At 39.3% G+C, this 27,468-nt stretch overlaps 1 protein-coding gene across 1 annotated transcript in view; it reads right to left on the reverse strand.

Moving 5' to 3' along the window:
* The window catches only part of LAMA1 (laminin subunit alpha 1), a 96,586-nt gene extending 72,146 nt beyond the window's left edge, over positions 1–24,440 (reverse strand). The window contains exons 1-3 of the mRNA XM_077784268.1: positions 24,356–24,440; positions 3,625–3,795; positions 3,160–3,272 (exon numbers count right to left, since the gene is read on the reverse strand). Coding sequence (XP_077640394.1) covers positions 3,160–3,272; positions 3,625–3,795; positions 24,356–24,437 — 366 coding nt within the window. The 5' untranslated portion in view covers positions 24,438–24,440. The remainder of the gene's footprint in view (positions 1–3,159; positions 3,273–3,624; positions 3,796–24,355) is intronic.
* Positions 24,441–27,468: the final 3,028 nt, after the last annotated feature.

Raw genomic sequence — 27,468 nt, forward strand, 5'->3', positions numbered from 1 at the left:
ATCAGTTTTACAAGGCCACAAAAGGCTTTTAAGGAAGCTTGCCACATACAATAAATCAGCATTAGTCCTGTAAAATCAACAGAATACCATTAGCAAACCATGTATCTTTACAGAAACATGTTCTTGCCAGTTGATTTCAAGATGAAAGCTCTGGAAATATCATATTATAATATTTACATTCTTTTCAACTTTGTAAAAGCAGAAACTACAAATTACTTCTATATCAGCCTCCAGTACTCATACAATATTCATAAGCTATGACTTAATCAGAAATGAAGTTGTTTTCTCAATTCAACTTAATATCAAGGGTCTTCCAAGAAGAACTAGTCTTGTTTTGCAATTCAATAACTTTTTGATATACAAACATCTGCCTTTCTGCTACACCGAGGACACAGAGTACATTTAAATACCTTTAGAAGCCTGAAGCATGGCAATAAAAACTGAGGTCGGTAGTCTTTGTTTAATGGTGTCATAGAGTAATATTTTACAGCTGGCTCAATCACACCAGTAAAATATATTATAGCCAAAATTTATTAGAATTGTAATTTCATAGTGCAACTGCCCAGAGGAGTCAAACTCAGACAAAAAAATGCTGTTTTTATAGAAAACCACTGCTGTGTATTTTGTTTCTGTAGAACTACCAGTGTAGGAAGCACAAGGTCATAAATCAAATCTTAGTGTCTTGTACATCAATTCTACACCTCATTGCTACACTGCTCTTCCCCCAGTTCTGGATCATTGCCATACATTTAATGGAAAGGGGGAGGAGGAGGCAGTGGTATAGGGTGTGGGAAGGAAAGATTATCATATATGTGGATCTTGGAAAGACTGAAAGGCACACTAGAATAAATGCACCTATTTGTCATGATGTATATGAGCTAGAAAATCATACTATAAGTACTCACTATCCTTATAAAACACTATATTAGCTACAAATAGCACAGATTCTGCAAAGGAGAAAGATAAAAACAGCAATTTCAATGCTGGTTTTATAGCTAGCCTTCTTTTCTTACTGAGACCTCATCAAACTACTCTGTAGTACAGCTGGGTTTAGACTAAATAGACTAAGAACAAGATAGAATATTAGCTAAAAGAATATCCTCTGTTCCGTTGAACTTGAAGCCAAAAGGTGAATAGTCATAGAGGTTCACCTAGGAAATTTGGATTGAGTCAGTTTTCCCCATATTTGCCAGCCAAGAGTATGTTTCAGCACTAACAACCCAACTGCTTGGATTATATCTCTAATGTTTCTGTACTTTGGTAATAACCCCAAGAAACAATAAAACCCTCTTAGTCCTAGAACTTCTAATAATTGCTAAAAAAACCACCCATAATAACCAGATTTTTAACATCACAAAAAGGTATGAATACATTCTATACTCTGGCAAGGAAAGTTAAAGGACTTGTTTAATATGGTTCTTGACAGATTTAATGTACAACACTTGAAATGTGAAAAAAAAAATACCAATGATGAAGTTGTACTGAACACCAGTACTGACTTTCACAAATATTTTTACAGGTCCTATTTTAAGCTATTCTGAAACAAATGTATGAAGTAAACAATTGCCAAAACCACTAAGGTGCTTCATATGCTTTTCTTTTGTGTTTTCTTTACTTGTGCTGACTGGCTTAAAGTAAGCACACCAAGTCAGCTCTAATAACTCACTGACTTCAAGCAATCTCTATTAACCAAATCCTTTCTCACAGAGCAGTAATTTACATTCAGTTTGCGTAGCCCTAGATGCCTTCTCTCTCTCAAACTCTCTAGGGAAAACACACAAGAAAGGCCCCTTAGGGGAAACTTATCAAATCAAATTAGTGAAACTGAGCATGGGTCAAGAGAGGAAAGATAGGTATTTGTTAAAACATCAACAGCACTAAGACTGAAGAATAAATGAGTCAGAGGGCAGCTCAGCTGGTCTGTTTCCAAAGTGAAATTGTTCTAGGACGATAATAACTGAGGCATCCATCCCCTCATCCTTCATTTTTCCTTCCTGTTTGTCCATTTACAAAACAAACACAAAGTTAACTCTTCAAATAACATAAACATCCTATCCTAACCTTCTGTCACTGACAAAAGGCACCCTGTGATCATTATCCTAACAGTTCTGCTTTCTAATTAAAGAGTAAACCATGCACTATATAATCTATGCTTTATTTGAAAACATCAAAGTTAAACTCTCTGTTTTAATCTTTAAAATAACTTTTAAGCAGGGTCCAGAGATCCTGCAAAAGCTTCTTACCAATTCTACACCTCAAGTATGCATTTCTTAGTAAGTAATAAAGCTGCTTCTTCCAGAGTTTAGAGGCATCCCCATATTAATAAGGAATTGCTGAGCTATGATTTTCAAACAACATAGGTAGGCCAGCACATAGATCAGTTCAAAGCAAAACAACAAGAAGAAGCCAAGAAAAATACATTTCTTCACCAATTATTTTGTCTATTCTTGGAGGAGGGTAGGAGACTTCTGATTCTTGTATGTCTAGCAGATGAACTTATAAATTAGTAAATACCCTGTACAGTTTAGCATGCTTCTGTCTAAGAATGACAAATCCCTCCAAGTCTGACCATGCAGAGTGGCCAAAACAGAGACCACCAACTTTTGCCCAGACAGTTCCAGACTCCCCAGGGTCACAAATCACTGTTTCAGAAATTCAAACCCAGGTCTGCAGAACAGCAGACAGCAAAAGTTCCTAGAAGATATAGTTTAGAACATTTTTTTTCCAGTGCTCCTTCCAATAAGATGATGATCAGAATCAGCCAGAAGCATCCTCACATATAAAATACGTACTTTGGCCAATACCCTGAAAACACTCCTGTTTAAAAATAGATGTTGAAAACACAGACTTTAAGTAACTTTTAAAAAATAAAAGGTGGAGGAAAACAATATCATAGGACTGCTGGGGGAAAGACAGAAGCATGAGGAAAAGACAGAAGGTTAGACAAATCTTCTTTGTATAGAAGTTACCACGACAAAGGAATTGGTACAGATGGAATTGGTTACCAAGACAGAAAGAACATGGATGAGAGATTTTACTAAAAACTTTTTTGTTTATCTAAAAACTTTTTTGTTTATCTAAATACAGGAGAGCTGCAATCAGTTTATATTGGCTTGTATAAAACATCCATTGAATGACACTCACATAAGTGTTACTCACCTGCCTTAAATCCAAAGTGATGGTGACCCAGTGGTATTGCCTGCCATTCTGAATGCTGGGACTCTGCCACCAGTTATTGGTACCATCGATTGCACTGGAAATTGGGTGCTGCTCTGTTTCAAAGCAAAAAAATTAAACATCTCTTGAAAATAAATCTCACTGAACTTTTCTGACCCAGCACATTTGTTCTTTCACACGAAGAACAATCTCTTCCTGTCATAAAGACGTAAAAGCTGAAATCTGCCCTCAGAGAAAAAAAGTTTGTCACTGGATCTTGCAGTGCTCAGTGGTGATGCATAGTGCTCACACTTTGTCAGCCTTTTGCTCCAAGGTAATTGCACTCACATAGTACAGAGACTAAACCCACAACATATTTGACTGCAGTACACCCTGTATTTAAGGGGAAGGGTTAAAAAAAGACACAAAGTCATGAAACAAACAAAATCCAAAACATGTGAAGCTTGCCTTTGGGATTGGCGCTGTGACTGTCACAGACGCGGCACTGAGCGTTGCGCAGGGGCCGTCCGGGGACGTGCTCCACCAGTTTGCAGAACATCTCTGGTCCCTTCTCCCCGCAGGTAGCATTGGTGGAGATGTGAGCATTGCTGGCCAGGTTCAAAATGGCAGGAAACAGGCCTTTAAAGAAATAATGTTTATCAGCCACATTGTAAGGCATGCAAAGTTGGCACCGTGACAGCAGTATCCCTGTTTTTTCACTCCACATTTGGATGTTTTGTGCTGAGGAACACAAGAGTTTGCAAACCATTTCTCCCAGTTACTAAATCTTCCCCTGCATAGTGAATTGATCAAAATCTGGGGGACAGCTGACTCACTGCCAGAATCACAGAGGGATTATAGGGCACACACTCTGGCTGGTGTGGAAATTGGCATTTAACACATGCTCTTTGCAGCAGCAACACCACTGGCCTGAACGGGACACTCCAGACTTGAAAGATTTAACGACTGAACTTTAAACCTTTGCTACAGACATCTTCTGCAGTCCCTGTAAAGTCTAAGGGATATTTTGCTTGCCACTTATTAATCTTTATACAAACACTTCAGTGTACTTTCAAATAGTTTTGCTCTTGTGCACTGGACTACTGTAACAACAGAGTAAGTTTCAAGATTACAGCTACCTGACCAGGAATCCTTCACTTTTTCTAAAAGGAGTAAAGTTTTACTTTGGTTTGAAGGCTACTGATAAAATTTCTAGAATACTGTATGTGACAGAAGTTAAGCACAGTCTCTCAATCAGCTTCCAGCTGTCCCTCATGAGCTAAAAAGCTTCTATTTCTTGCACAGTTATGGTGTAACAGAGATACTCCATTTCCACCCATACGTAACTCTTTGAAGAAGAAACAATTTTGAAAAGAGGAGTCCTGTCTTTACAGATTAACCCCAGTGGGCTAAAATCAAAGCTAGAACCTTGGTATGGCACATTAAAAATGCCGCAAGACTTGCTTGTGTTGCAATAGTAAGGCATTACAATCATTTGTCTTCTGTTAAAAAGAAATCTGAAAAAAATTAAAAGCCATATTTGTGGAAATATGTTCCTATTCCATTAGTAAAACTGTATGATTTTTTTTACTTCATTATCCACAATATACATCTAAAGAGACTAAAATATTCAAGTTTTGCTTTCCTTAGCTGTTTATACATATAAATATCTCGAAGGTAGGTGCCAAGAGAAAGGTTCCAGGCTCTTTTCAACACTCTTCAGCAACAGGACAAAGAGTGATGGCCATAAACTAAAACAGAAATTTCACCTCAACACAAGGAGGAACTTCTTCACACCAAAGATGGCAGTGCAATGGAGTGGCTGCCCAGAGGGGTTATGGAGTCTCTCTCTGGAGATACTCAAAACCTGAACAAATCCCTGTGTACTGCTCAGGGTGACCCTGCGCCTTGGCAGTGTCATTGGACCAAATGACCTCCAGAATTCCCTTCCAACACTAACAATTCTGTGATTTAACAAGGTTACAGTAAATATTCCTTTCAAGTGTCTTTGCCCAGTAATTGCATTACCCTAGGAATATTAGAGAAAAGTTTCAGTGTTATTTAAGACTTGCTTCAGCTATTGAAAATTTGGCTAAATCCTAACCCACTGCACCACTGTATGAATAACAAACTGTGTGTTTTCAATTGTGCTGTACTTGAAATATAATAGGAGGGAGATGGAGCTTTTTATTTTTTTTTAAATCCTGACTTCATTTATGGTAAATCCAGACTAGGTCAGATGCCTTGTTCTCATTACACCTAAATCTGATGCAGATGAGGATGCTGAAGACATCCTAATGACTACACCAATGAGACCCTTCTGCCAGTAAGATTTTCTACAGAGGCTTCTCTCACCTTGTGCAGAATGTGTGTAGTGCATCTCCAGATGTAAAGCTGGAGCCAAAAAAGAAATGCTGCCTCTGTTTTCCTACTCGACAAGAAAACTTAGCAGTGGAAGAGGGTGCCTTTTCTAACATTGTCCTCCAATTACATAAAATCTTTCTTATTCAGTATTAATTACTGTTCATGAAGGGATCTACCAGCCTGTCTTCATGAGCTCCCATGAAGACATGTCTCCATTACTTCCCAGGTCACTCATTACCTTCACTCACACAGTAGCCCTGGCATTTCTTTCCATTTGCTACAGTGAAATAATTTGCCTCCAACAACCTTCAGTCAGACTTGTGCCAAAGGAATAGCAACGCTCTCTCATGGTGAGTTTTCTGAGTCCCACAGACATAAAAAAGAGCACTTCAATCTAAGTGAGTGGCACTGGAGTTTTGCCCCAGGATCCAAATAAATAAAGGTTGTTAGCTTTGTCCTGTAAGGTACTGCATCTCTTCAAATCCTAGTTGACTATGTTCACCTCCGAATCTCTTTACCACAATTAAATTTTAAGGAAACTGCAGAGGTGCAGCCACTGATTTCAGGCAAGATCAAGGATAGTGTTGGAGATGATTTATTAGGAAACAATAAACATCTGGAACAAATGAAATTGAAAAAAGGCAAATTTCAAATAAAAAGAGTTGCATCTTCAAAGAACATTGTTCCTCTTTATTCTTTTACTAAGGAGAGCTGGGTACTCAGAGTTAGGAGTTCAAAAGCTCTTAGATGCTGCTCTGCCAACCTCCCTTCTCTCTTACTTCTCCAACCCCCTCCTCCCCAAAAAAATCAGGAAACCGAACATCTGCTAAGACATTTTTATGCCTTGTAGGAAGCAGTAGGTATGATAAAGATGAGAAACCACAGAATCAGTCACTTAAATGAGCCATTTACACATAAACAGACGACTGTCATCATATCTTGGTGTGAAATGTAAGTGGCTGTAATTGACATGAAACTCCATCAGAAGATAACATATTTCATTAAACTGAAACTTCAGCAAATTATATTTGCATTTTTAAGGACATCACAGCATCATTAAGTCCTTAGGAAAGGACCTCTGAGATCACAAAGTCCAACCTCTGATTACCACATGGTCATCTAGAGCAGGGCACCAAGTGCCACACAGAGTCATTTCTTGAATACCTCCAGGGACAGTGACCTGGGCATTTCCAATGCCTAACAATTATTCCCATGAAGAAATTCTGATCTTGAGGTCAAACCTGAATCTCCCCAGGCACAGCTTAAGGCTATGTCCTTTCATCCTATTACTTGTTGCCCGGGAGAATAGGCAGACCCTTGCCTGGCTACACCCTCCTTTTCAGGTAGTTTCAGAGAGTGAAAAAGCCTCTGCTGAGTCGTCTTTCCTCCAGGCTAAACAACCCCAGCCCTCTAAGTCCCTCCTCACAGGACTTACCCTCTAGGCCCTTCATCCATTTAACTTTCATGGTTTTCTATCTAAAGTACAGCACAAATGATACATTAAATTGGATTTATTATATTATTTCCACTAGAAAGGAAGGCAAGTGCTCCATGCAAAACCATGAGAATTACTGCTTAGCATTTGCAAGAGAGTATGATGGTCCTGAGAAAAGCTGGAAGAATTCTTAAACTAAACTCATTTACTTCTAACTGCTGGCTGGCCCTTTTCATGGTAAGGTGAACTCTTTCATTATTTTCCAGCTACTCAGATGCTCATTTGCCTCAAACCAGAGATTTGTACACACCCCAGTGCCAGAAAATGAAGTGTATAGAAGTTAATTTGACCTTGAGAAAGAATAACAATTGGTTCACTACAGCTCAGCACAAAAGCTAAGCACAATGTTTTCATTAAAGTTCAAACAAGTTGCTCTCATTTGTAAGGACTTGGTTTTAGCCAGATGCATGACTAAAACTTAGTAAGAGAGAACTGAGAATCTGAGTGGGTACTGTCAGAATTATGTCATTCAGAGCTTTCCTAGAGACAAAATACCTCAAGCTCAGAGGAAGTGGAGGGAATTACATTCCTAGTAAGGTGACCTGCAATGTGAATAGTGCAAAATTTGTCACATCCACACGCTACACTGTTCAATCCATCAGGAAATGACAAGAAGTAATTACGAGGTTGGATGGATTTGTTGTATGTACAGCTTAGCAAGCAGACTTTATGGTGAAGGACATGGCAGCAGTTTTCCAGCAAAACTCGGGAAAAAGGCTTGTTCATAATGAAGCCACTTGTAACATTTTCAAAGGATGAACAGTTGGTCAGCATGCAGTATGCAATGGAAAAAGTATACAGGCAAAAAGCTTTAAGGTGGACGAGGCAATTTCTATTTAATATGCTTCAATATACCTATTGACTCTGATTCTTCAAATTAACAGGGACAGGTGAAGCATGCAACTTATTGGGGCAGATTTAAAGTACTCTAATTCAGGATTGCTTAAGACACCTCTAGCCAGGACAGCTATCCTTCTATTGTGAAGTTAGTGGTCAAGTATACCGCCTACATTTCTTTGGGAATTATTCTAATTCAAACCAGATTATACAGAAATCTTCACAAGTTCCTTGTTACTGATGTAAATATCATTATCTTTCCTGGGGACTCAAGTAAATTCTTTGTGGGTTTGTAGGCTTTAACTTTGTTACATATATAGAGTACCAAGGGCCCTGAAGTTTTCAACAAGAAGTATTTCAAGAATTTGGGACATTTGCAGGATTCTGGTAACTCCAACTGCAGTCCATGCATATTTGTTGCTTCATTCTGGATACACCTGACTTATTGCACATGAGCAGATCACAGCAATTGTAATCATTCCATGCAATAAGTCTAACATATCTGGACTTACTGAGCATTTTGTCCAGCTCAGATATCCTGTCCATCAGAGGATAGAGCAGCATCAGTGCAGTCTAACATTAGACTTACTCTCCATGCTCATCCCACAGCACATATCCATCACTAAATGTAAATATGAAAATCATATGCATTTGTGTGCCATCTATCAAAGCCTTTTTAGACATACTTTTTACCCTTCCTTCCATTTAAGTTTTCTCAGTGTAAGACCCTTGGCTGTATTTTGTACAGCTAGATCTGAACAAAACCCCAATTCATTTTCTGATTAATGATTATGTTCAATCATAAAATTAATAGTATTTAATCACTGTTTTTTGGGTAGAAGACAAGTGGATTTGTGCATTTTGGCAAAACACATGCGTGACCTGTGTTTGTGACACATTAAACTGTATGAATCTTCACAATGTGACAGACAGAGTAAAACTACTTTTTACAGTTGGAATGTGAAGGGAGACAGTGCCAGGAATAGAAATCTTCCTCACAGAGGCACAGCTGATTAAAATAATTTCTCTTACAAACTCTTGCACAAACAGAAGGATGCACATGAGAGTTCTACTCTACATGGGCTTCACACCACCAAATATATTCCACGAGCACAATTAAGAGAATGCATTTTAGTATCCAGATCAATATTGTAAGGATGGCAAAACTCTTACAGAAATGTCACATTTAGGACAGCTTCTTCCTGACTCCAGATTCACTGATTTGTCTGATATTTCTAGAAAGCTAACTAAATTAGGGAGGTGTCTGTTGGGTTTTTGTTTTATTTTTTTTTTTTAAGACAAACTAATGGGATGGGAAATGAACACAAAAGATTATATGAAGCAAGCCAAGGACTGAGTTCAGAAAGTTTTCTGGATTGGTCATAAGTGTATACAATGAAGCCTCTAAACCAGACTTCAGTGAGTAACATCAAGACATTCAGCGATGCCAAGAGCCTGATTAGTCTCTAAGTATTTTTTCATTTTTTTGTGCTGAGTGTAATAAATCAGTAATTTGCAAGTGAATAGAGTAGATCTGACTTAAAAAACATAAAGAGCTGATGTGTTCAGTAACAAGGAGCTTTTATTGTGTCATTTTTCAGAACACAGAAATAGTTTAAGGAATCTAATCTCATTTGCAAGTTACCGTTTTTTTTAAAAATGTAGAGGCAATCAGCAGCTCATAACAAGCTGGCAATGCTGAAGTTTGCTCACAAGCAATGGATTCTCCCTTCATTGAAAAAATTTACAGAGTACACAGTTGCTCAGAATAGTTTGATGCACCTCAGGAGAACAGAATAGACTAAAGACAAAAGGTAATAAAATGTCAGCATTAGAATGTATAAAATATGTAATAGCATTACATACAGAAGTTGAGGTCACATTCTTTACAACATTCTCAGACTGTTTTCAAGCACAGATTTAATTTAGTTGTTCTGTCTTATTCAAGTTTTGGATTAAATGAGTTTACTAAATAAAACTCCTGGAACTATCAGGCTTGGGTTCAGATTCCTAGCCTGCTCAATAGATTTACCCTCATTATATTTTACCAACAAGCAATTCTAGTTTAACCTTCTCTATACACTTTCATCAGAATCCTACCCTGTAATCACATCAAATATCTAGGCTGGTTTCCCTAAAATAAATGGGCTGAAATTGCTAACTTCTAACTACAGGAATTAAGGTACTAATTCTCTGTTCTTACAGTCAGAAAGAAATGTGGATTTAACACTCAACGTGCCTTATAATCCACTTTATGGAGACACTGTGTAAAATGTGTTAGCTGCAGCATTAATCCACTTGAAAAGCTGAAAGTTTCACCACAACTTACGCAATAAGCTTAGGTAGCAAGCCCCTAGTTAGAAATTATTGTGAAAATTGATCACACCTTTTTCTGTAGCTCACCATAGAGGAGAATTTCTGCTAGCAAAACATCAGGTTTACAGGATTTAACTATGTAGTATGTTTAAGGTATTTTAGAACATCTGCAAACTTTAATTTGTAGTATTTAGATAAAACTGCTTCAGATTTATAGAAACTTCTACCATGACAGAACATTATCTTTTCCTAAATCCCATTCTCTATTTCTTCTCATATTGTAAAGCAAAGCTGACTAACATGTCAATCAGAGAAATACTAGGTAGTGAAGATTACATTTACTTAATTGAATCAGCTTTTAATGTAAGAACATACTAAGTTTGTGTGTTCTCAAGAGCTTCCATTGAGGATATTCCTCAACATCCTTGACAAATCTATTCTGACACTTTATCACTTTAAAAGTTACAAATTTTCAGTCCTCTTTGCTGCATTCATCATCATGATCTTGATTACAACTTTTGTTTACCTGAGCTGTTATCACACACTCTTTTCCAGACTATGCAAACAACCCTCTCAATGTTTCTACAGTCCATTTGCTAAACTGTTTATCCTTCTGAATTCTTGGCAGCTTGCATTTTTCCAACAGTGTGGATCCTCAGACCTCATCAGCACCAACTGGAATAGACTAACTTCTTAAATTCTTGACAGTTTTGTTAACACACGTGAGAATAAGTTTTGTATTTTTTCCAGATACTGCTGTTTTGTTTGCATTGTACACCAAGGTAAGTAAAAGATCCTGGTCTGCTGTACTGCAGAACCCGGTCACTTACAAAAAATAAATATACTCCACATCAGACCCTGAGATGAGTTCAGGTTATCTGTAAAACAGATTACTTTGCAGCCATTTGCTGAACACTCAACCACTTGCTTTCAGAACAGTCTGATGATTATTTTACAGCTCTGATCCACTCAAGCTTTTATAAATCACACTTAAGCAATCCAACTGGAGCGCCAGAAAAAAGGACAACAAAACAAGTTCATTACACCAGTTAATGTAACAAAAAACATTCTGTTTGAACTCCGCAAGCTGTTAGAGCACAAACAAGCTACAGAGGATGAAACCTTGCCCCTTCTTCTAAATGGCAAAGTCTTCTCTGCCAAATATTTTTTTCTGCAGTTGCTTATGTGCACTCAGCATTATTAATGAGGGCCATAATGCAGACAGGGTACTACAGCAAAAGCATTTTACCTACTGTGGTCTCCTTTAGGCTAGATGATGTGCTAATTAGTATTCCGTGCTCAGAAATTTATTGAAAATAATTACAACACTGCAAATTAATAAAGTTATAACACCACAAATTAATGAAATTCCATCAAACGCAGACTGGAAACAAAGTAAGCAAAAGTTTGCTCATTCAAGAATGAACACCAGCTGCATTTTTCTCCCACAGCTAGCTTCCTCAATATAGTTTGTGAAGGTTAAGGAGCAAGTGTCTGGCATAACTTGCATGTCTTCCTTAAAATTCCCAAACGCCAGCATATAGCCAGGCTGATGGGCCCAATATAACAGAATTTGAACAAGGTAAAAAAAAAAAAAAGTGCTTTTTCTTTTCCAAAGGAGGGCAGAAAACCTGAGTTCTAAGAAAAGTTTCAAAGTGCATGAAGTATCTATACACAAATGATTGGAAAACTAAGGAGAGAGGATAAGGCTGCAAAGACATGGTCAGAGTGCAGATGCTTTAAACTGAAGAAGCTCGAGTTTTCAGCCCCAACCAGACATTCCTACAAACGTGCTACTTTGTTCCCAAAGGAGTGCACATCATCTTTGACAGTGTGAGCATAAAAACACTGGTGAATTCAATAGGTTTCACAGCTTACATCCCAGTCATGAATGTGGTTTCTGGTATTATGGCTTGGTCCTTTCACAGATTTCAGGTATTTGAGAAACAAAAAATCATTTCCTGGGGAAAAATAAAAAATCTATCACAGGTATTTCTAATACCTTCAATTTTGACAGTAACTTACTGCTTATTTCAATCAGAACAAACTAAGGGGTAGTGGAATAAAAGAAAACTAGATTTCATGCTAGTTTTCAGCATCAGACTGTAAAACTTGATATGAAAAGTAAGTAATTTTGAGTATTCTATCATGCATTTTCAAATTATAATCAATATTTCTTCTGTCAAGTCATGCCTTGCAAGTATTGATTTTTTTGTATGCTGTTGGCCAGTTAAAGAATCTGCCCAGAAATTGTCACAGCATTTACACCAAAGCAAAAGAGCTACAAGTTGACAGATGGGCAGGCTGCCAAGGAACAACAAACCTGCCAGACCATGAAATTAGTTCTTTCTTGTTCATCCAAAGCTTTTTCTACACTTTAAGGAGTCTGCATCACTGTGCTTGTTGGTTTGGGGGTTGTTCTTTCTTCTACTAGTACACTAGCTTTTTTTCTGTAGTCATCAGTCGGGAACAATCTTTGCTCAAACCTGAAGTAAATACAAGCCACAGCTATTAAAGACTTCAGTGTCTTGTAAGTTTTGCTTATATGCTGCCTAAGATCTAATATTAGCTTAAAGCAACAAAACAGAAGTACTGGCAGTGTGACTGGCATGTCAAAGACTAGGGACCTCAGTCACTTGTCACTTATGATGTGCCCCAATATCAACAAAACTAAACATTTTTGTTCTTACTGATGTAGGACCCATGGTAGACTTCCCTCATGCCCCCTTAATATGATTCCTTAAATAATATCTCCCCCTGAACTTCTTTTCTATCACCAGTTTTCAACCTGAAGCAACTGTCTTGTAAGTGAAAATCCTCTTGGGTTTAATCCTAATTAAATTTGCATGCATAAATGTGCAGCCTCAGTCTGCACACCTAATTATTCATTATAATAAAAAGGAAGTTATGACCGACGTACCTATTAGCCTTCTTCTGAATCTAAATTTCCATTTATAATTTGCAAATTCTGGGATACCTGAGCTTGAGAAGAATTTAAGGTTTAGAGGTCCCACTCAGTACTGTGACTCAGTATCACAACCAAAAAAAAGTCACTATTTTTTGCTCCATGTAAACATTAAGATTAAAACAGTTAGAAATGCCCATGAGTCAGTTGGCAACACCTTGTGATCATAAATTAAGTAGGTCCATTACAAAGTAACTCTGAAACGTATTTTTCACTAAGTGAAAGCTTGTTATTAACTAGATGTACATAAAATCAAAATTTATTTCATTTTCCTAATTTAAAAAAGATTTGTCACTTCCTTAATATTAGAAATTGCAGCTGTGTTAGATGAAGCTGAATTTCTATTTAAATTAAGTCAAATTTTTCCATTTATTAACCAAAGCTATAACAAGTTTAAGAGGTTTTGCCATCTCAGAACTACCAACTGTCCTGTTTTCAGATAGGGGAAGAAAAATATTTTCATTCCAAAAGGCACAAAGCCATTACCAGAGCATATACAGCTCTGTATCACTGCCAGATCTTCCTGGGTAGAAGGAAGCACATTTCCTCCAGCTTGAATGGACCAGAAAGGATTTGCAACTGTGTAATCCCAAAGACATGCAAAGCTTGGTCATTCCCCAATCTCTACTGACAAGATTTAGCAAGCAATCTCTAAGTTTCAAGGTTAATTGGGAAAAGCCGAGTGGGGCATTTTTGTATTTTTTTTTTTTTTTTTTTCGGAAGTAACCAACTGCTCAACATGATATAGAGGTAGCTTTCTGCTCTTTGTAAAAAGTAAAATATATCCTGTTACTTTTTTTCCTAGGCATTTTACTCTAAGCAACAAAGTAAAACTGCAAATCACCATGCTTTGTTTGGTCTTGCATATGCTGGTCTCTAGGCACACAAAGTAAAAAATCTACAGGGCACAAACTGCAACTATTAAAAAAAAAAATAGTACGGAGTCAATTGTTGCACATATTTTATGTTTCAAACTCCCACCACTTGTAAATTCTTATTTCATTATTTTACAGCAAATACCTCGATGAAATTCAAAAGCTTTTGTGTCACACAGGTTAAATTCCTGAAAAAGTGTAATTTTAAGTACCAAAAAAAACAAGGGGGAAAAAGAAAACAATATTTTAAAAAGTTCTTCTGTTCTGCCATTAACACTCAAGAACTCAGCCGGTCACATGGAATTTTAATCAAGTGTTCTGAAAGTATTTTGCCTTTGGCCTGAAAACAAGAATGATGCATCTCAGCCCAAAGCACAATTTTTAAGGAAAATTCTAACAGACTGAGAGTTCAAGTAGTTTAATTTAAAATTCAGCAATATTACAGTGACACTAAAAAAACAGTGAGGCACAGTTGGATCCTGCCTGAAACACCCCAAACATTTTTTGCTGATGACTGTGGGAAATGCAGCACCATGGGTAGAGCTGCAGAGTGGGCAACTTATATCCCATTGTCCTTAAGAACGGAAAAGATAAGGGGGGCTGCTCCCATTTTAGAGAGATTGTATCATCTGTAGATATTCTTTGGTACACAAAAAGGGTTTTCCTCTTCCCTGCCACTGTACCACCAAGAATTCCCTTCTGACCCTCTTTTCCTATCACTCCTGCAGGATTCTCAGCTTACCAGAAACACCCAAACTTGGATGTGTCTATTATCACTATCAGCCATGGCAGTACAGTAACAAGCAGACCTTTCTACCAAGTACCCACAGTAGAGTTTCTGAGCAACCTGACACATCACTGGAGCTAAACATCAACATGGCAACCTCTGAACACTGAACACAGCTGTCCACCAGCAGCTGTGCTTTGTACCAATTGCTTCACCACTGCCTTTAGGTCACATCCTACTGCTCATCACAATGGAAAGATACTCAATCCATCTGGGAGTTCCCCACCACATCACATATATCTTTCTCAGCCAAGGGCTGCCTCCTCCATGTCACTGAAAACCTGCACTGTACTTTGAATAATCATTTCTTCAATTAGAAATATCCCCATTGCAATATTATCAAATATGCAGAAAACTAAGCTGTTCCCAGTGTGACCATGCCCAAGTAAAGAGTGGTCATCCAAGGATGGACTCTGCATTTGCTGCATGACTTCAGAATTGATGAACTTGCTCTGGAGAACATTGACAGACTCACTGTAAACCAATTTCAAGGAAGATAAACCACGATAGGTCTGGAAAGAACTTAATTACTTAGTTCCTGTAACTTTTAGTTTAAAATTCATGTTTATGTCTAAAGACAATTTCAGTATCAAGTTCATGGTTTTGCATTAGCAAAAAATGTGTGGTTCCTAAACTTCTAATCAAGACATAGCAAGATGTATTAGCTATAGTTAAAGTTACTAGCTATAGTAAAAAACAGAGACAAGTTGCAGACTTGCCTTCTATCTATACAAACCTTTTTCTTTATGCTGTAAGAGATATATTATCACATAAGAGTGAATTGAACTATTTTGGCAATTAAGACACGCACACAAAATGAACGCATTAGTTAGCAGCTACTGAAGGAATGAAGAACTGTGAGTAGACATAATGTCAAGCACAGCAACTCTCCCCAAGCCAGTGAAGTCAATTTAATCCTTCATTTTGCCATCAAATTTTTTATGTCTTCAGCATATCTTAAAGGGTATTTTCTAGTAGAAGACATTGAGCACACATTTCAGAGACTAGAAGCTAAAGTAAATAAAAGGAATCCTTGAAATTTCAACAGCATATATTTCACAACCCTAATTTAAACCACAGGGTATCCACAGATCTTGACAATACAAAGACCCTTCACGTCAAACTTCTGTTATCTAGCCCTTCTCAGCCAATAAAGTAGAAACAGTCTAATCATCAGAGGCATTGCCACACTATTACAAATCTTTTCTGCCTTCCTGTCCTTAAGCAGTGGAAAGATACACACAACAGACAGCACAGCTAAGGAAAAGAAAGAAAAATATATGAATGGTATGCATGCAGAATAACATAGCACACATCTATTCATGCATCTGAATTAAAACCAGACAAGAAAAAGCAGTGGGCTCTCTTCCATAGTTTTATCAGTAAGTGAAGCACTTTCAGGAGCTGTATTTCTCACTTCTGTAAAGAAACAGCCAGGAGGAGGGAAGGTGGAATGCAGTGAACTGATTTTTAAAGTACAGGCCTACTGCTGGTGCTAGATTCTCCCTAATTCACTCACTGACTACATACTCCTAGATGGATCAGGAGCCAGTGAAGCCTGGCTGGGCACCATCCAGCCTGGCAGCAGCTCTGCCTGGGTACGGAGCATCGGAGGAGCAGCCAGGCTCCCCAGGCTGCCCAACACCTTGTGTGCTTCCTACAAAGCTCACTCTGCCAGCACCCACAAAAAAAATGAGGGATAACTTGGATCCCTGCTCCAGTGCTCCCTGGCAAGGCTGCACCCAGCCACAATCAAATTGCACTGGATGTCTCACTTGCTACTGGGCTTTGTTCCTTGCCTTCCCACGCAAACATTTCTTTATATACATCTTTGGGTTTTCTGACAGAAGGCAAAATTGCAGTCATTCAAAAAATCTGATAAAAATAATCAATACTAATCTAAGTTACCATTAATGACAACTTCAATTCACATTTATGCTCAATGACTGAATTCCAACACTTTTTCCAGTCAGTGAGACTCACCTTACTGATTTGTAGAGTTAGGATTTTTCTATTAAAAACTTCCTGCTTAATTGGTTCCACAAGCAAAAAATAATAATCAAAGAATCAAACCAAGACTAGAGAAGTTGTTTTGAATTACGTGTACAGGTTCTGCACTGTCCTCTCAGACTTTCAGCAAATAAAAGCTATGGAAATACAGTGAAGAAGGTAATGGGCACCAGCCCATTTTCAAGGCCATTTTTTAGCAAGCAGCAATAAAAAAGCAGGCAGAGCCTGCAAGGAGAAAAAACAATGTTTCCACTTTGGGAAGACCATTTTTTAAACAGATTTTTAAGCCTTATTTTCATGCGGGAATCAAGATGGGGGCTGAGTACCACAGCGCAATAAATGAGCTCATAGAAAGGAATTACATTATGCTTGCAAAACAACTTTCAAATCTGAATCTTTAATCTAAAAGAATTGGTTAGGGAATATCTCTGACAGAGCTGTTGCTGTATCAAATGACAGATAAAAAAAAAATCATCAAAAGCTAACAAGTTAAAGATGACAAAACAGAAGGAATTTATTGCTGAAGGCTGACATCTACTCCGCCTACACAAGCAGCAGTGGGATCTTCTCGGCCTCGGCCTGGTGGAAAAGCCCAGAAAAGACAAGAAAAAAAAAAAATCAGCTGTGTCAGCCCATCGACCCACATTAGCTGCTGCTTTTACAAACACAAGTTGAACTTGTGGAAAGGGCAGTGGGTGAAAATACCTGCCATGAATCTGCCTCCCTTCCAATGGCTCTCTGAGCTCACATGGCCACTAGAACAGTTGTGATTTTCAGGAGATATTTAAAAGAAAAAAAAAAAAAAAGAAAAAAAACAGGTTTTCAGGTAAATCCAAAGCATTCTATCTCTATGTTTTGCGCTGCACTTCTCAGGAATTGTAACTGCTGTTTCACATCAGAAAGAGAAATTTAAATTATGTGCACCTATAATATTTGCTATTAGAATACTGAAAGTTAGTTTCTAGTCGTACAATTTTGTTTTCCTATTTTCTGACTTTTATTTATATCTACTGTAATTACAAAAGGAGTCTTCCAGTTTTCCTGTAAAATTGTTATGCATATAGCTTTTAATACTCAAAAATGTGTCTAAAATAATTATTTGCAGGGAAAAAGCAATTTTTCCAGCCTCTAAAAAAAAGCATAGAATGATTGAGAAACCACTGAAGTCCTTAAATAGCAAAAGTAACTAAGAAAGAATAAGCACAGATATACCTAGCCTTATTTCTGCTCTGACACACAAGCAAATAAAGCACTGGCCTCAAGGACAGAGAGCTGTACCCACAACTGCAAGCTCAGAGGCTCTGAGATACCACTTGAGTACTTAAAAGCATAAATAAAAATTTGAGTGATGTGCTCCTAAGGTTTACACCAACTAACAAATCACAATTCCTGCAAGGTGACCCAACCAATCTTGCCTTGCAAAACTTTTGCAATACAGTTTCTCAATTTGGTCAGGAAGGGATGTCTGCAGGGCAGGAAAAGCAACAAATAGGGGGGGAAGGCAACAAACCTCACCTGATGATCTCTTGTGAAACTGATGCAAATACGAGCAAGTGCTCAACATACACTGATAGCCCTAAACTTTTAGAGATGCATTTTCTAAGTCCTCAGGGAATGGAGAAAATATTTACAACAGACGATTTTTTTTTTTATCTTAATCCTCTATCTAGAAAGCTTTAGAATGCTTTCATGTGATTTTTCTCTGTCACATACCTTTGTACTCCAAGAAAAAAGAAAATGGTCTGTGGCTTGTTGGTGATTTCTTGCAAAATAAATCAGGCAAAAAAACAAAAAATGGATTTTAAATGTAGGGCTTTAATCAACACCAAGCACATTTTCCCCATAGAATGTCTATTATGTTCCTTGCAGACTACCAGGAAAAATGACATTTCTCAGTTCTTTCTTCTTTTCCCCAACCACAAGTCAGGTCCCAGTCAGCAAAATTTCTCCCTAGTTGAGATCAATTACTTTTTTACACTACCTATACCTTTTAATAAGACCAAACCTCATTTATATTTAATAAAAGTTTTAAAATATATGTGTGTTGCTTATCATGAACTTAGGGAACCTTGTAGCTTTAAGACAATTGTATCCAGAAAAACAGCATTCCTGTTTGAGGTGACATCATCAATAGGTCATCTAAAATTGACCTTTTTATAGTGCTATATCAAAAAATTCCACTACATTAAAGCTTTGAGAATCAGATTGTTGTAGACAAAAATAATGAATTCAGAGGAAAGAAAAATCCAAGAGTTCTGGCATTACACCTACTCTTCCACAGAGTTTTGCTGGGGTGTACCAAGGCCAAGAGAGATGTGGCTGCTGCAGCTCCATGTTCCTAGGCCCAGCCATAGTAAAGGTGAGCAAGTATTCCCAACAGGCACATATAGAGCTACCCACAAAATGCAATGCATATATGGATATATGCAAACACATATGGCCAGTCACATAGACTCACAAAGACAGAAACACACAAATGCAACCACCACCAATGGTTTCATCCTGTTCCCTGCTCCAGGGGAAAACATGGATTCTTAAACAGAGACTGATTTCTTCAATGCATATCCACAATTTGGATTTCTTAAAATACCCAAAGCTGGAGACTCACTGGATCCAGTTACTGTGCTCCCCCACACCCAAGATCTCCCCACTGCTGCTATCTGGCATGTGAACCCCTGAGGCACACAGCTCCACCCCTGCCATGAGCCACAAACTGCCCTGCACACACACTCTATGGATCCCTAAACCACTTTGATCCCTGCATCTTCAGCCCTTCCTCCATTCATCCCAAAATAAATCCAAGATGTTTTCCCCTATATCCCAGGATGAATCTCATACCACTGTAGACTGCCACCACCCCCATCCTGTAAGCTCTAAAGAGCTGCTCCTATGACACATCAGTGGCTGTCAGAGGAGAGCCCTTGCAGGGGCTCATTTCTCTGGGTTTGTTATTGATGGTGCTCCACCTTGATCTTGTATTAATTTGTAGGTGAACATGAGACTTCTCACACAATCTAAGAACTTAAATAAGAGTGTGGACAGCTAATAAGTATCTTGGACCCTGCTACTTAGCCCACCCTAAAACACAAGGGATGTACAGGTTCACTGTAAATGAGATTTCAAACCCTGAGGAAAAAGTGGAAACTTAAGCCAAGTACACCATTCCACCCAATCTTGCCAAAAATTAGGTTTTTACCTTATCACAATGTTAAGTGATTCTGCCTCAAACTCCTGTCTTATTTTTAGCTCACTGGTCTCCTGCCTCACACTGCAAACTGCAAACAGCACTGTTTTTAAGTCTTCCACAAGCCTCGAGGAATTTGAAGTTTCTTCTAGTGTTCTCTTACCAGGAAACAATATTCACATCAGCAGAAATACAGCAGAAATGTTAAAAGAAAATGTTAAGAAGTAAATGCAAACTTTTCATGGGATAGAAACTTTCTCATTTTCTATAACAACTCTGTTGCAGATGTTGGGAAAAAACTGATATTTAAGACTGATGGAAATTAGGTCTATTCAAGCCACTAGCATACATGAACACAAGATGCAGTATGGTGAAGCACTTAAGAGACTTACTTCAACTCATACAGAAAGCAATTGTGAATACAATACAACATCTAAGCCATCTTGAAATTCCAGAAAATTTTCCTCTGAGTACATTCTGGAAGTTTGTCTCTCTATTTTAAAAGTGTCAGAGGAAACTATTCTATTGCACAGAACAGCTTTGAATGCATGAGGTTGTGGTGAGGTGGCTGAGAGTGTAAGATCCACCTACCTAGGCTCAGAGATTAACATCCCTAATTTCTGTCAAATGCTGTAACTCCTACAATTAAAGTACATCACTTTTTGAGGTGGAACTCACTATCCTGAATTAGGCACCAAAGAGCCCTTCTTCACTAAGTAGGATTCACAACCACCCCATGATTGCTGCCAGGCTTGCATAACCCAGTAAAAAAAACAACTAAAAACTAAAACAACAAACAAACCCCAGAAGACATTGGTATAATAAAGGAGTTTTTCCTGAAGTCAAACACCTTATTGCTGCTTGTGGTAAATACATAAAAGAGAGGGCCTGTACTTATTTCTCCTTACATTTTGAGCACAGTAATTATACAATGGAAGCATCGGCTTTTTGCTCCTTCTGGAAGGAAACTTGCCATCTGGGCTGTACAGTAGCTCCATTTCAAAGAGAGGTCTGGAGAGATTTCACACACTCCTCCTCTGCATTACCTGTCACAGCAACTTGGTAATACAGCACTATATTCAGAGATTGGAGATGTGGGTTCAAACCACCTCAAACTAAGGAGATTCACATAAATCTCCCACTGCCTGGGAATGTTGTCTAACAATATAATTTATATCACTTGTGTTTCAACAAAAAAAAATGTGTTTGCTGACCATAATGTCATAATTTGTATATTAGCCATAGCCTAAGAATACTTGCTAAACCAGATCCTTGAAGCAAAGCAGGTCTGAAACCCAATCGGTGACAGGTATATGAAATACCTGTGTTCATCTCTGCCCCGATGGAGCACCTTCCCAGGGCCATTCAGTTCCCCAAGCACCAGCACTTATCCAAAACCCCAAGAGCAGGCTACTTCAGCACACCAGCTTACACAAACAAACTGAAATGCAGCTGAGGAAATATTTAGTGTACAACTATAGCCTTCCAAGTAAACATTACCATAGTGGCAGAGTCAGATTTATGAAATACAGGCAAAACCATTAACTGATTTTCCTTTCTACTTTGAAGACATGTATCACTTAACTCCAGTATAACAAAGAATGTATTCCAACAGAGTAAAGCGGCTACAAGTCTCTGAAATGGCTTTTTGCTTCTGACGTAAAGTAATTCCTCTGTACCTAGACACAGTTACATGTTTCATGAAGAGTTACTCCATTAGTGAATACAAACGACTCAACAGAAAATGCAAACTAAACTTTCTACCATGAAGACATGTATCACTTAACTCCAGTATAACAAAGAATGTATTCCAACAGAGTAAAGCGGCTACAAGTCTCTGAAATGGCTTTTTGCTTCTGACGTAAAGTAATTCCTCTGTACCTAGACACAGTTACATGTTTCATGAAGAGTTACTCCATTAGTGAATACAAACGACTCAACAGAAAATGCAAACTAAACTTTCTACCATGATAGGAACACTTTAACAAAACACCTGTAATTAAAATTCCAACTAAATTTTATAGCTATGTAGATATTAATCTTTAGGTTGAAAGAATCAATCATTAACTTTCAAAGCTGTTCCGTGCAGTGACTTCAGTACCATGTGCTTCTTTTTCTTAGAATGGACTTCAGCACTTTCTGACAGACCCTTACAGCTGCGGTACCCCCCAGTTTCTTCATTTGCTGACAGGACAAAAGCAAAACTGAACAGTAAAACAAACAAGAAATACTTTGAGTTCTACCACAGCACTCTCTATGGCAATCCCAAGATACCTTTTCCCCAAGCTTCTCTAGACAACTGCTCTGAGAAATCTTTCCATCCTCGCTTCAAAATGTATTTTTACCTCAACAAGATGCTTACAATTCTGAGCTAAAGTTGTTTACTTTCTGTAAAAGCAACATTGCTATTCTAATCTGCATCGCATTCTTCACATTGTTTTAGGATCAGTTATCTTGAATTGTGGCTTTTGTAAGGCAGTTCACCACCAGGGGGGTTGAAACTCACAGCTTCCTCGGATGATCTGTGCTCTCATGCTGAGAAAAAAAAAATTCTATCAACTTAATCTAATAGGAGGAATAGTATCTCGACCTGATCTTTCAACTAGAAAAACGTAATTATGAATTTAAATATTCCCAGGAGGCGTGGCTTAAAAGCAATGAAATATACTGGTAGCTTCAATCACTGACATAAAAAGCAACTGTATTTTATCCAGATGCCTCTACTCGTGAGCTGCTATATAAAAGCTACACACTACTACAGTGAGATCACTGTAAATGTCAATGAAAAAACCAAAAATGGTATTTGCTCTTGTCACCTCTACAAGCTTCAGGAAAATACCTACCTTTTATACTGCATGTTATCATATATATTCAAACAGGAAATAGTATTGAATTAAGGTTATTTGATGTAAGATGGTACCTTAAAAAACTAAAAAGCAAAATTTATGTCACTTCAGCATTTAATTTGTTTCTACAACCGAATTTTCATAACCCAAGTACCGTGTATTTATTTTCAAACTGAGACATATGGCCTCTGAAATTTACTTGGGCTTAATTTTTGTCCTTTTTACCTAGAGGATATTTTGTACACATAATTATGTTAATAAACACTGGCTTTTACTGCAGCTTGTAAACATCCAGATGCTAATCTCCCACCCTATATCCATCTCAAACACCATACTTCACCAAGTCATGCATCTGCACAACATATGCCTTCCAACCATTTTCCATTCAAGATTTTTTTTTTGTTTTTGTTTTTAATAGAGACCTAATGGGGGGACTGGGGATTCATGTACAAAGAGTAGGGATCGGCAGAAATTCTGCGGTGGATCCCAGCAGCAGCTGACCCAAACCAAAGGTGAGAGCGTCTGGTGTCTACCAGCGCTTCCCATCGCGACCCAGCACACCGCAGAGTCAACCACTGTTAACCTCGCAACAGAGTGAGCCGATGTGCTCAGCAGCTTGGGTCCCAACAGGACAACCCAAGTTACAGCCGAGTACAAGTTACAAGTTACCCCGAACAAAGAGGATGCGCGACATGAAGTCATTCGCAGGGTAAGAACTCGGCGCGGAGCGTTCCGGTGTCCCGGCCACAACGCGCCGGCCGGCCCACGTGCAAAACAAAAAAAAAAAAAAAAAAAGGAAAAGAGAAAACTTTCCTAAATTATCTTCATTACTTCTTCATGCTACCTCTGCCTCGTGCCCGGAAAGTGGTTTGGGACTCTTCTCACTCCGTATAACCGAGCTTAATGTGGTTTATATTACCGTCAGCGTGCAGCATCCCTTGGGGCTCCTTCTCTCCCTTCCCCGGAGAGGGAACCCCAGGACTGCAGCCCGTGCCCGGCTCTGACCCCATCTCCCGCCGGGACAGAGGCTCCGCCGGGAGCTCCCGGGGCGCCGCAGCCCTCCCCCGGCCCAGGAGCGGGGAGCGGCGGGGTCGCCCCCTCCTCCCCCGGGGCTCTGCCGCCTCTCGGCGTCTCCCACAAAGGGAGTGGGCGGCCCCGGAGGCGGCCGGGCGCACTGGCCCCCGCCGCCGAGGGAGGAGAAAGGACTTCAGGAAAGTGGGGGAGGGCGGCCGCAAAACGTGGAGATGGGGGACGAGAACAGGGATAAAAGAGATGGGGGAGGCCGTCGGGAAGCGTCGGCATCGCCGGACCCCAGCCCGCCTCCCACAGCGGGCTGCCTTGGCAGCCCAGCAGCGGCCGTGCCCGGCGGGGACGGGGACGGGGACACTGCCGAGGCTGCCCCAGCCCCGCGGGGGACAGAGGCTGCCACGGGACGCGGCGGGCGGCTGCAGACCAACCCCGCAGGCACTGCCCTGCGGGGCATTGTGCTGCTCACCCCCGCACCCCCCTCCTGCGCTCACCTCGGGGCTGGCCCTGCCCCGGCACCCACAGCAGCGAAGTCGCCGCCAGCAGCGCCAGCAGCCGCCGCCCGCCGCTGCCCATCGCTGATGCCGCCGCTGGAGGGACGCTGCCCGCGCCGCCGAGCCCGCCTTATATGTGCTGCCCCGCCGCCCCCGGCCCGCCCCGCCCCGCACCACCGAGGGCTCGCTCACACAGCCCCCTACACACACACAGAGTCCCCTTCACACACACAGTCCCCTTCGCGCACACACACACCCTTTCTCACACACTCCCCTCCTCGCACACACGCGCTTTTCGCGCACACCGTCCCCTCCTCGCACGCTCGGGGATCCCGCGCCCCGCACCGCGCCTGTCCGGCCCCGCCAAACCGCCCCGAAGCACTTGCGGTCCCGACCGCATCTTGCGGGTGATGCGCGGGGTGCGGCGAGCCCGAGCTCCGTGCCTAAAAAGTTCTCGAAAACCCTAGTTATCGAGGTAAGGAATTTTTGCAATGAAGAGGAGGAAGGGAAAGGTGAGTGCGCGAAATAATAGGGTAAAAGTGTGGGAAGGGAGAAAGCACCGCGAAACTAATTCAACATACATTCCCATACGGCTGGTATTTGCACGTGTAAATAAATAAATAAATAAATATCTGTTAAGGCTTTCCTTATAAATTTATCATCCCCACCTCTGAAACTTCGTTCCCATGCTGATAGTTTTCCAGCTCCTGTTCCACATAGCCACAACAAATCAGCCATGTTTGTAAATTAAATGAGTTCTCAGCTGCTAGCAAACTATGAGGCTGATTACTTTTTGTCCCATAGGAAATCTTTGCAGCTTTTTGATAATCAGCTACCTTATGAAACTAGCACGAAACATAGCAAAAAGATTGTAGAGATTTCTCAAGATAGACACATTTATTTGGTGCTTCAGGAAAATTCATCTCCATTAGGCTTTACTGCTTTAAGGTTTGTCAAGTCACAGAGCTTATATCTACCACACTCCTTAATGAATATTTCAAGGAAGGTGCAGCAGGGAGCACTTTGCTGGAAAGAGAACTCTATGCCAAAAATCGGTTAAGGTAGGGGAATTTGAGTCAACTTATACCATCTCTCAAATGCGAATTCCCTCTTTTTTAAGGAAAGAAAAAGTAGTCTTGTTTAAAAAATGCTGTTTATTTTTTTAGGTAAACCTTGTGCTCCTCTCCATGGTATTGGATTAAAAACCATATTTCAAAATACAAAAATATTTGTGAGTTGACATGAGCAGAGTTATGATGCAATTCTTCAAATTGTGGGCAGCTCTTTGCAGAGTTTGGACTTAAGCTTTGTTGGCTGGATCAATTTTTTGATTGATCAAGGAAGTCAGAAAATTCAGGAAAATAATAGCGAGTTACATATTTTACATAAAAGCAATTTCTTATCATGTAACTCAGTGTTATACTTGACAAAGTATAGCAATGTTTATATTCCAAACATAGACAAAGAGAAATATCTATGGGTCAAGGATATATAAAATGAAAAATTTCTGTCATAAAACTTTATCAAAGGCCTTCAAGCCTGCAAATAAATAACACTCCACATCTGTCCCTTCCCAACAGATCCATTCTTTGCTCACACCAGGAACTTCTTAAATTTCAGGACCGGCAAGGAGGAGCAAAGCAAAACATCTGTGGAGAGAAAAGTCAACAAATTTCAAGAGCCAAAATGTCTTTTGGTTTAAAATCATAGAGGTCAGGTTAAGGAATCCTCTGTGCAGGATCTTAAGTACCAGTTGGGAGCCAAGTACAAAGAAAAGGGAAAGAGGGAGCATCTGTGCAACATAAAATCCGCCAGTTTACAGCTTTGTGATCAGTTTAACCACTTCTTCAAGTAACAGCAAGCTGAACAATGTTGCAACCATAATAAATGCCAGTTTATTATTACATGTATTTATCCTCATTAGAATATTACACAAGAGCTATGAAATGTAAATTGAGATCCCTCTCTGGACTTTATCATCTGACTTGATTATTACAGTTTAACTAAACATCTGTATACGAATAAAAAAAATCACCATTTAATTAGTTTACAGGAGCATATTACCATTGTTCAGTGCCCTTTATTATAATATCCTAGGAAAACAGTGAAATTTCTTCTGAAATTTCACTTCAGTATGTATGTTCTTGGAGAAGAGGATTACAGTGTTTTCCATTGCTCCTTTCCCCCAGTTCATTGCTGGTACTACAAAGTACCAGGCAATCAGAATGGTCCGCATTGCAAGGTACGGCACCACTAATATAATTTTCTCCTAACATCGGTTTCTAATGAGCTTTGAATGATTATGAGGATAGATGAGAATCTCAGCTTCTTAAGCTTCTTCACATTTACCCCGAATGAGTGCAGCGGGCATTGCAAGGAGATTAGGAATTTCTTAGTCTTTGACAAACCAACCCAATGAGAAAATGGAATGCCGTGGTACAGGTAAGACCACGAATGAGTGAAGAAATGCACACAAGAATGAGAGCATTTTAGAGCACTTTTGTGCATGTTTATACATTCCCCAAAAACCATCTGCACAAACTGAAACTCTGAGTGCTACTTTATCACACATGCATCACACAGCTAGTAGAACTACACATTCAAACAGTACAGGAAGCATCTATATTTAACAAAATTAAATTGTTGCTGCTCCAGCTTCACTTGAAAGAAGGACAGATATTGCACAAACTTTAGGAACTGTAATATCCAAATGCCTCACGCTTACTGGTCTTGTCAATTAAAATGTATGACAAAAAAAACCAAGCTAACAGATTTGAAAGGTAAGACAAAATCTGTAAATACCCAGAAAAATACTCAGAGATGTGGTTATAGGGAATTTCTTAAAATCTTGGTTTTTCTCTCACCTATTTTCATTAATTATATTTGTCTTAAGGACTGAGTGTTTCAGTTGCAAAGGAATAGAAAATCCTGATAGTTAGGATGATGTATTACAAAGTGGATATGTTAGTCTAACCATCCACAGATAATAAACTATGGACAAAAACATTGCCATTGGCAGAAGCAAAGGTTTGGGAGAGTTCAAAATAGAGAAAACCCAAATACGGAGTCTGAATAGAACCACTCTGCTATCCTGCATGTAAGTAAACTCCAAG

The sequence above is a fragment of the Lonchura striata genome, chromosome 1 (assembly GCF_046129695.1).
Source record: "Lonchura striata isolate bLonStr1 chromosome 1, bLonStr1.mat, whole genome shotgun sequence".
In the NCBI taxonomy this organism is placed as follows: Eukaryota; Metazoa; Chordata; class Aves; order Passeriformes; family Estrildidae; genus Lonchura; species Lonchura striata.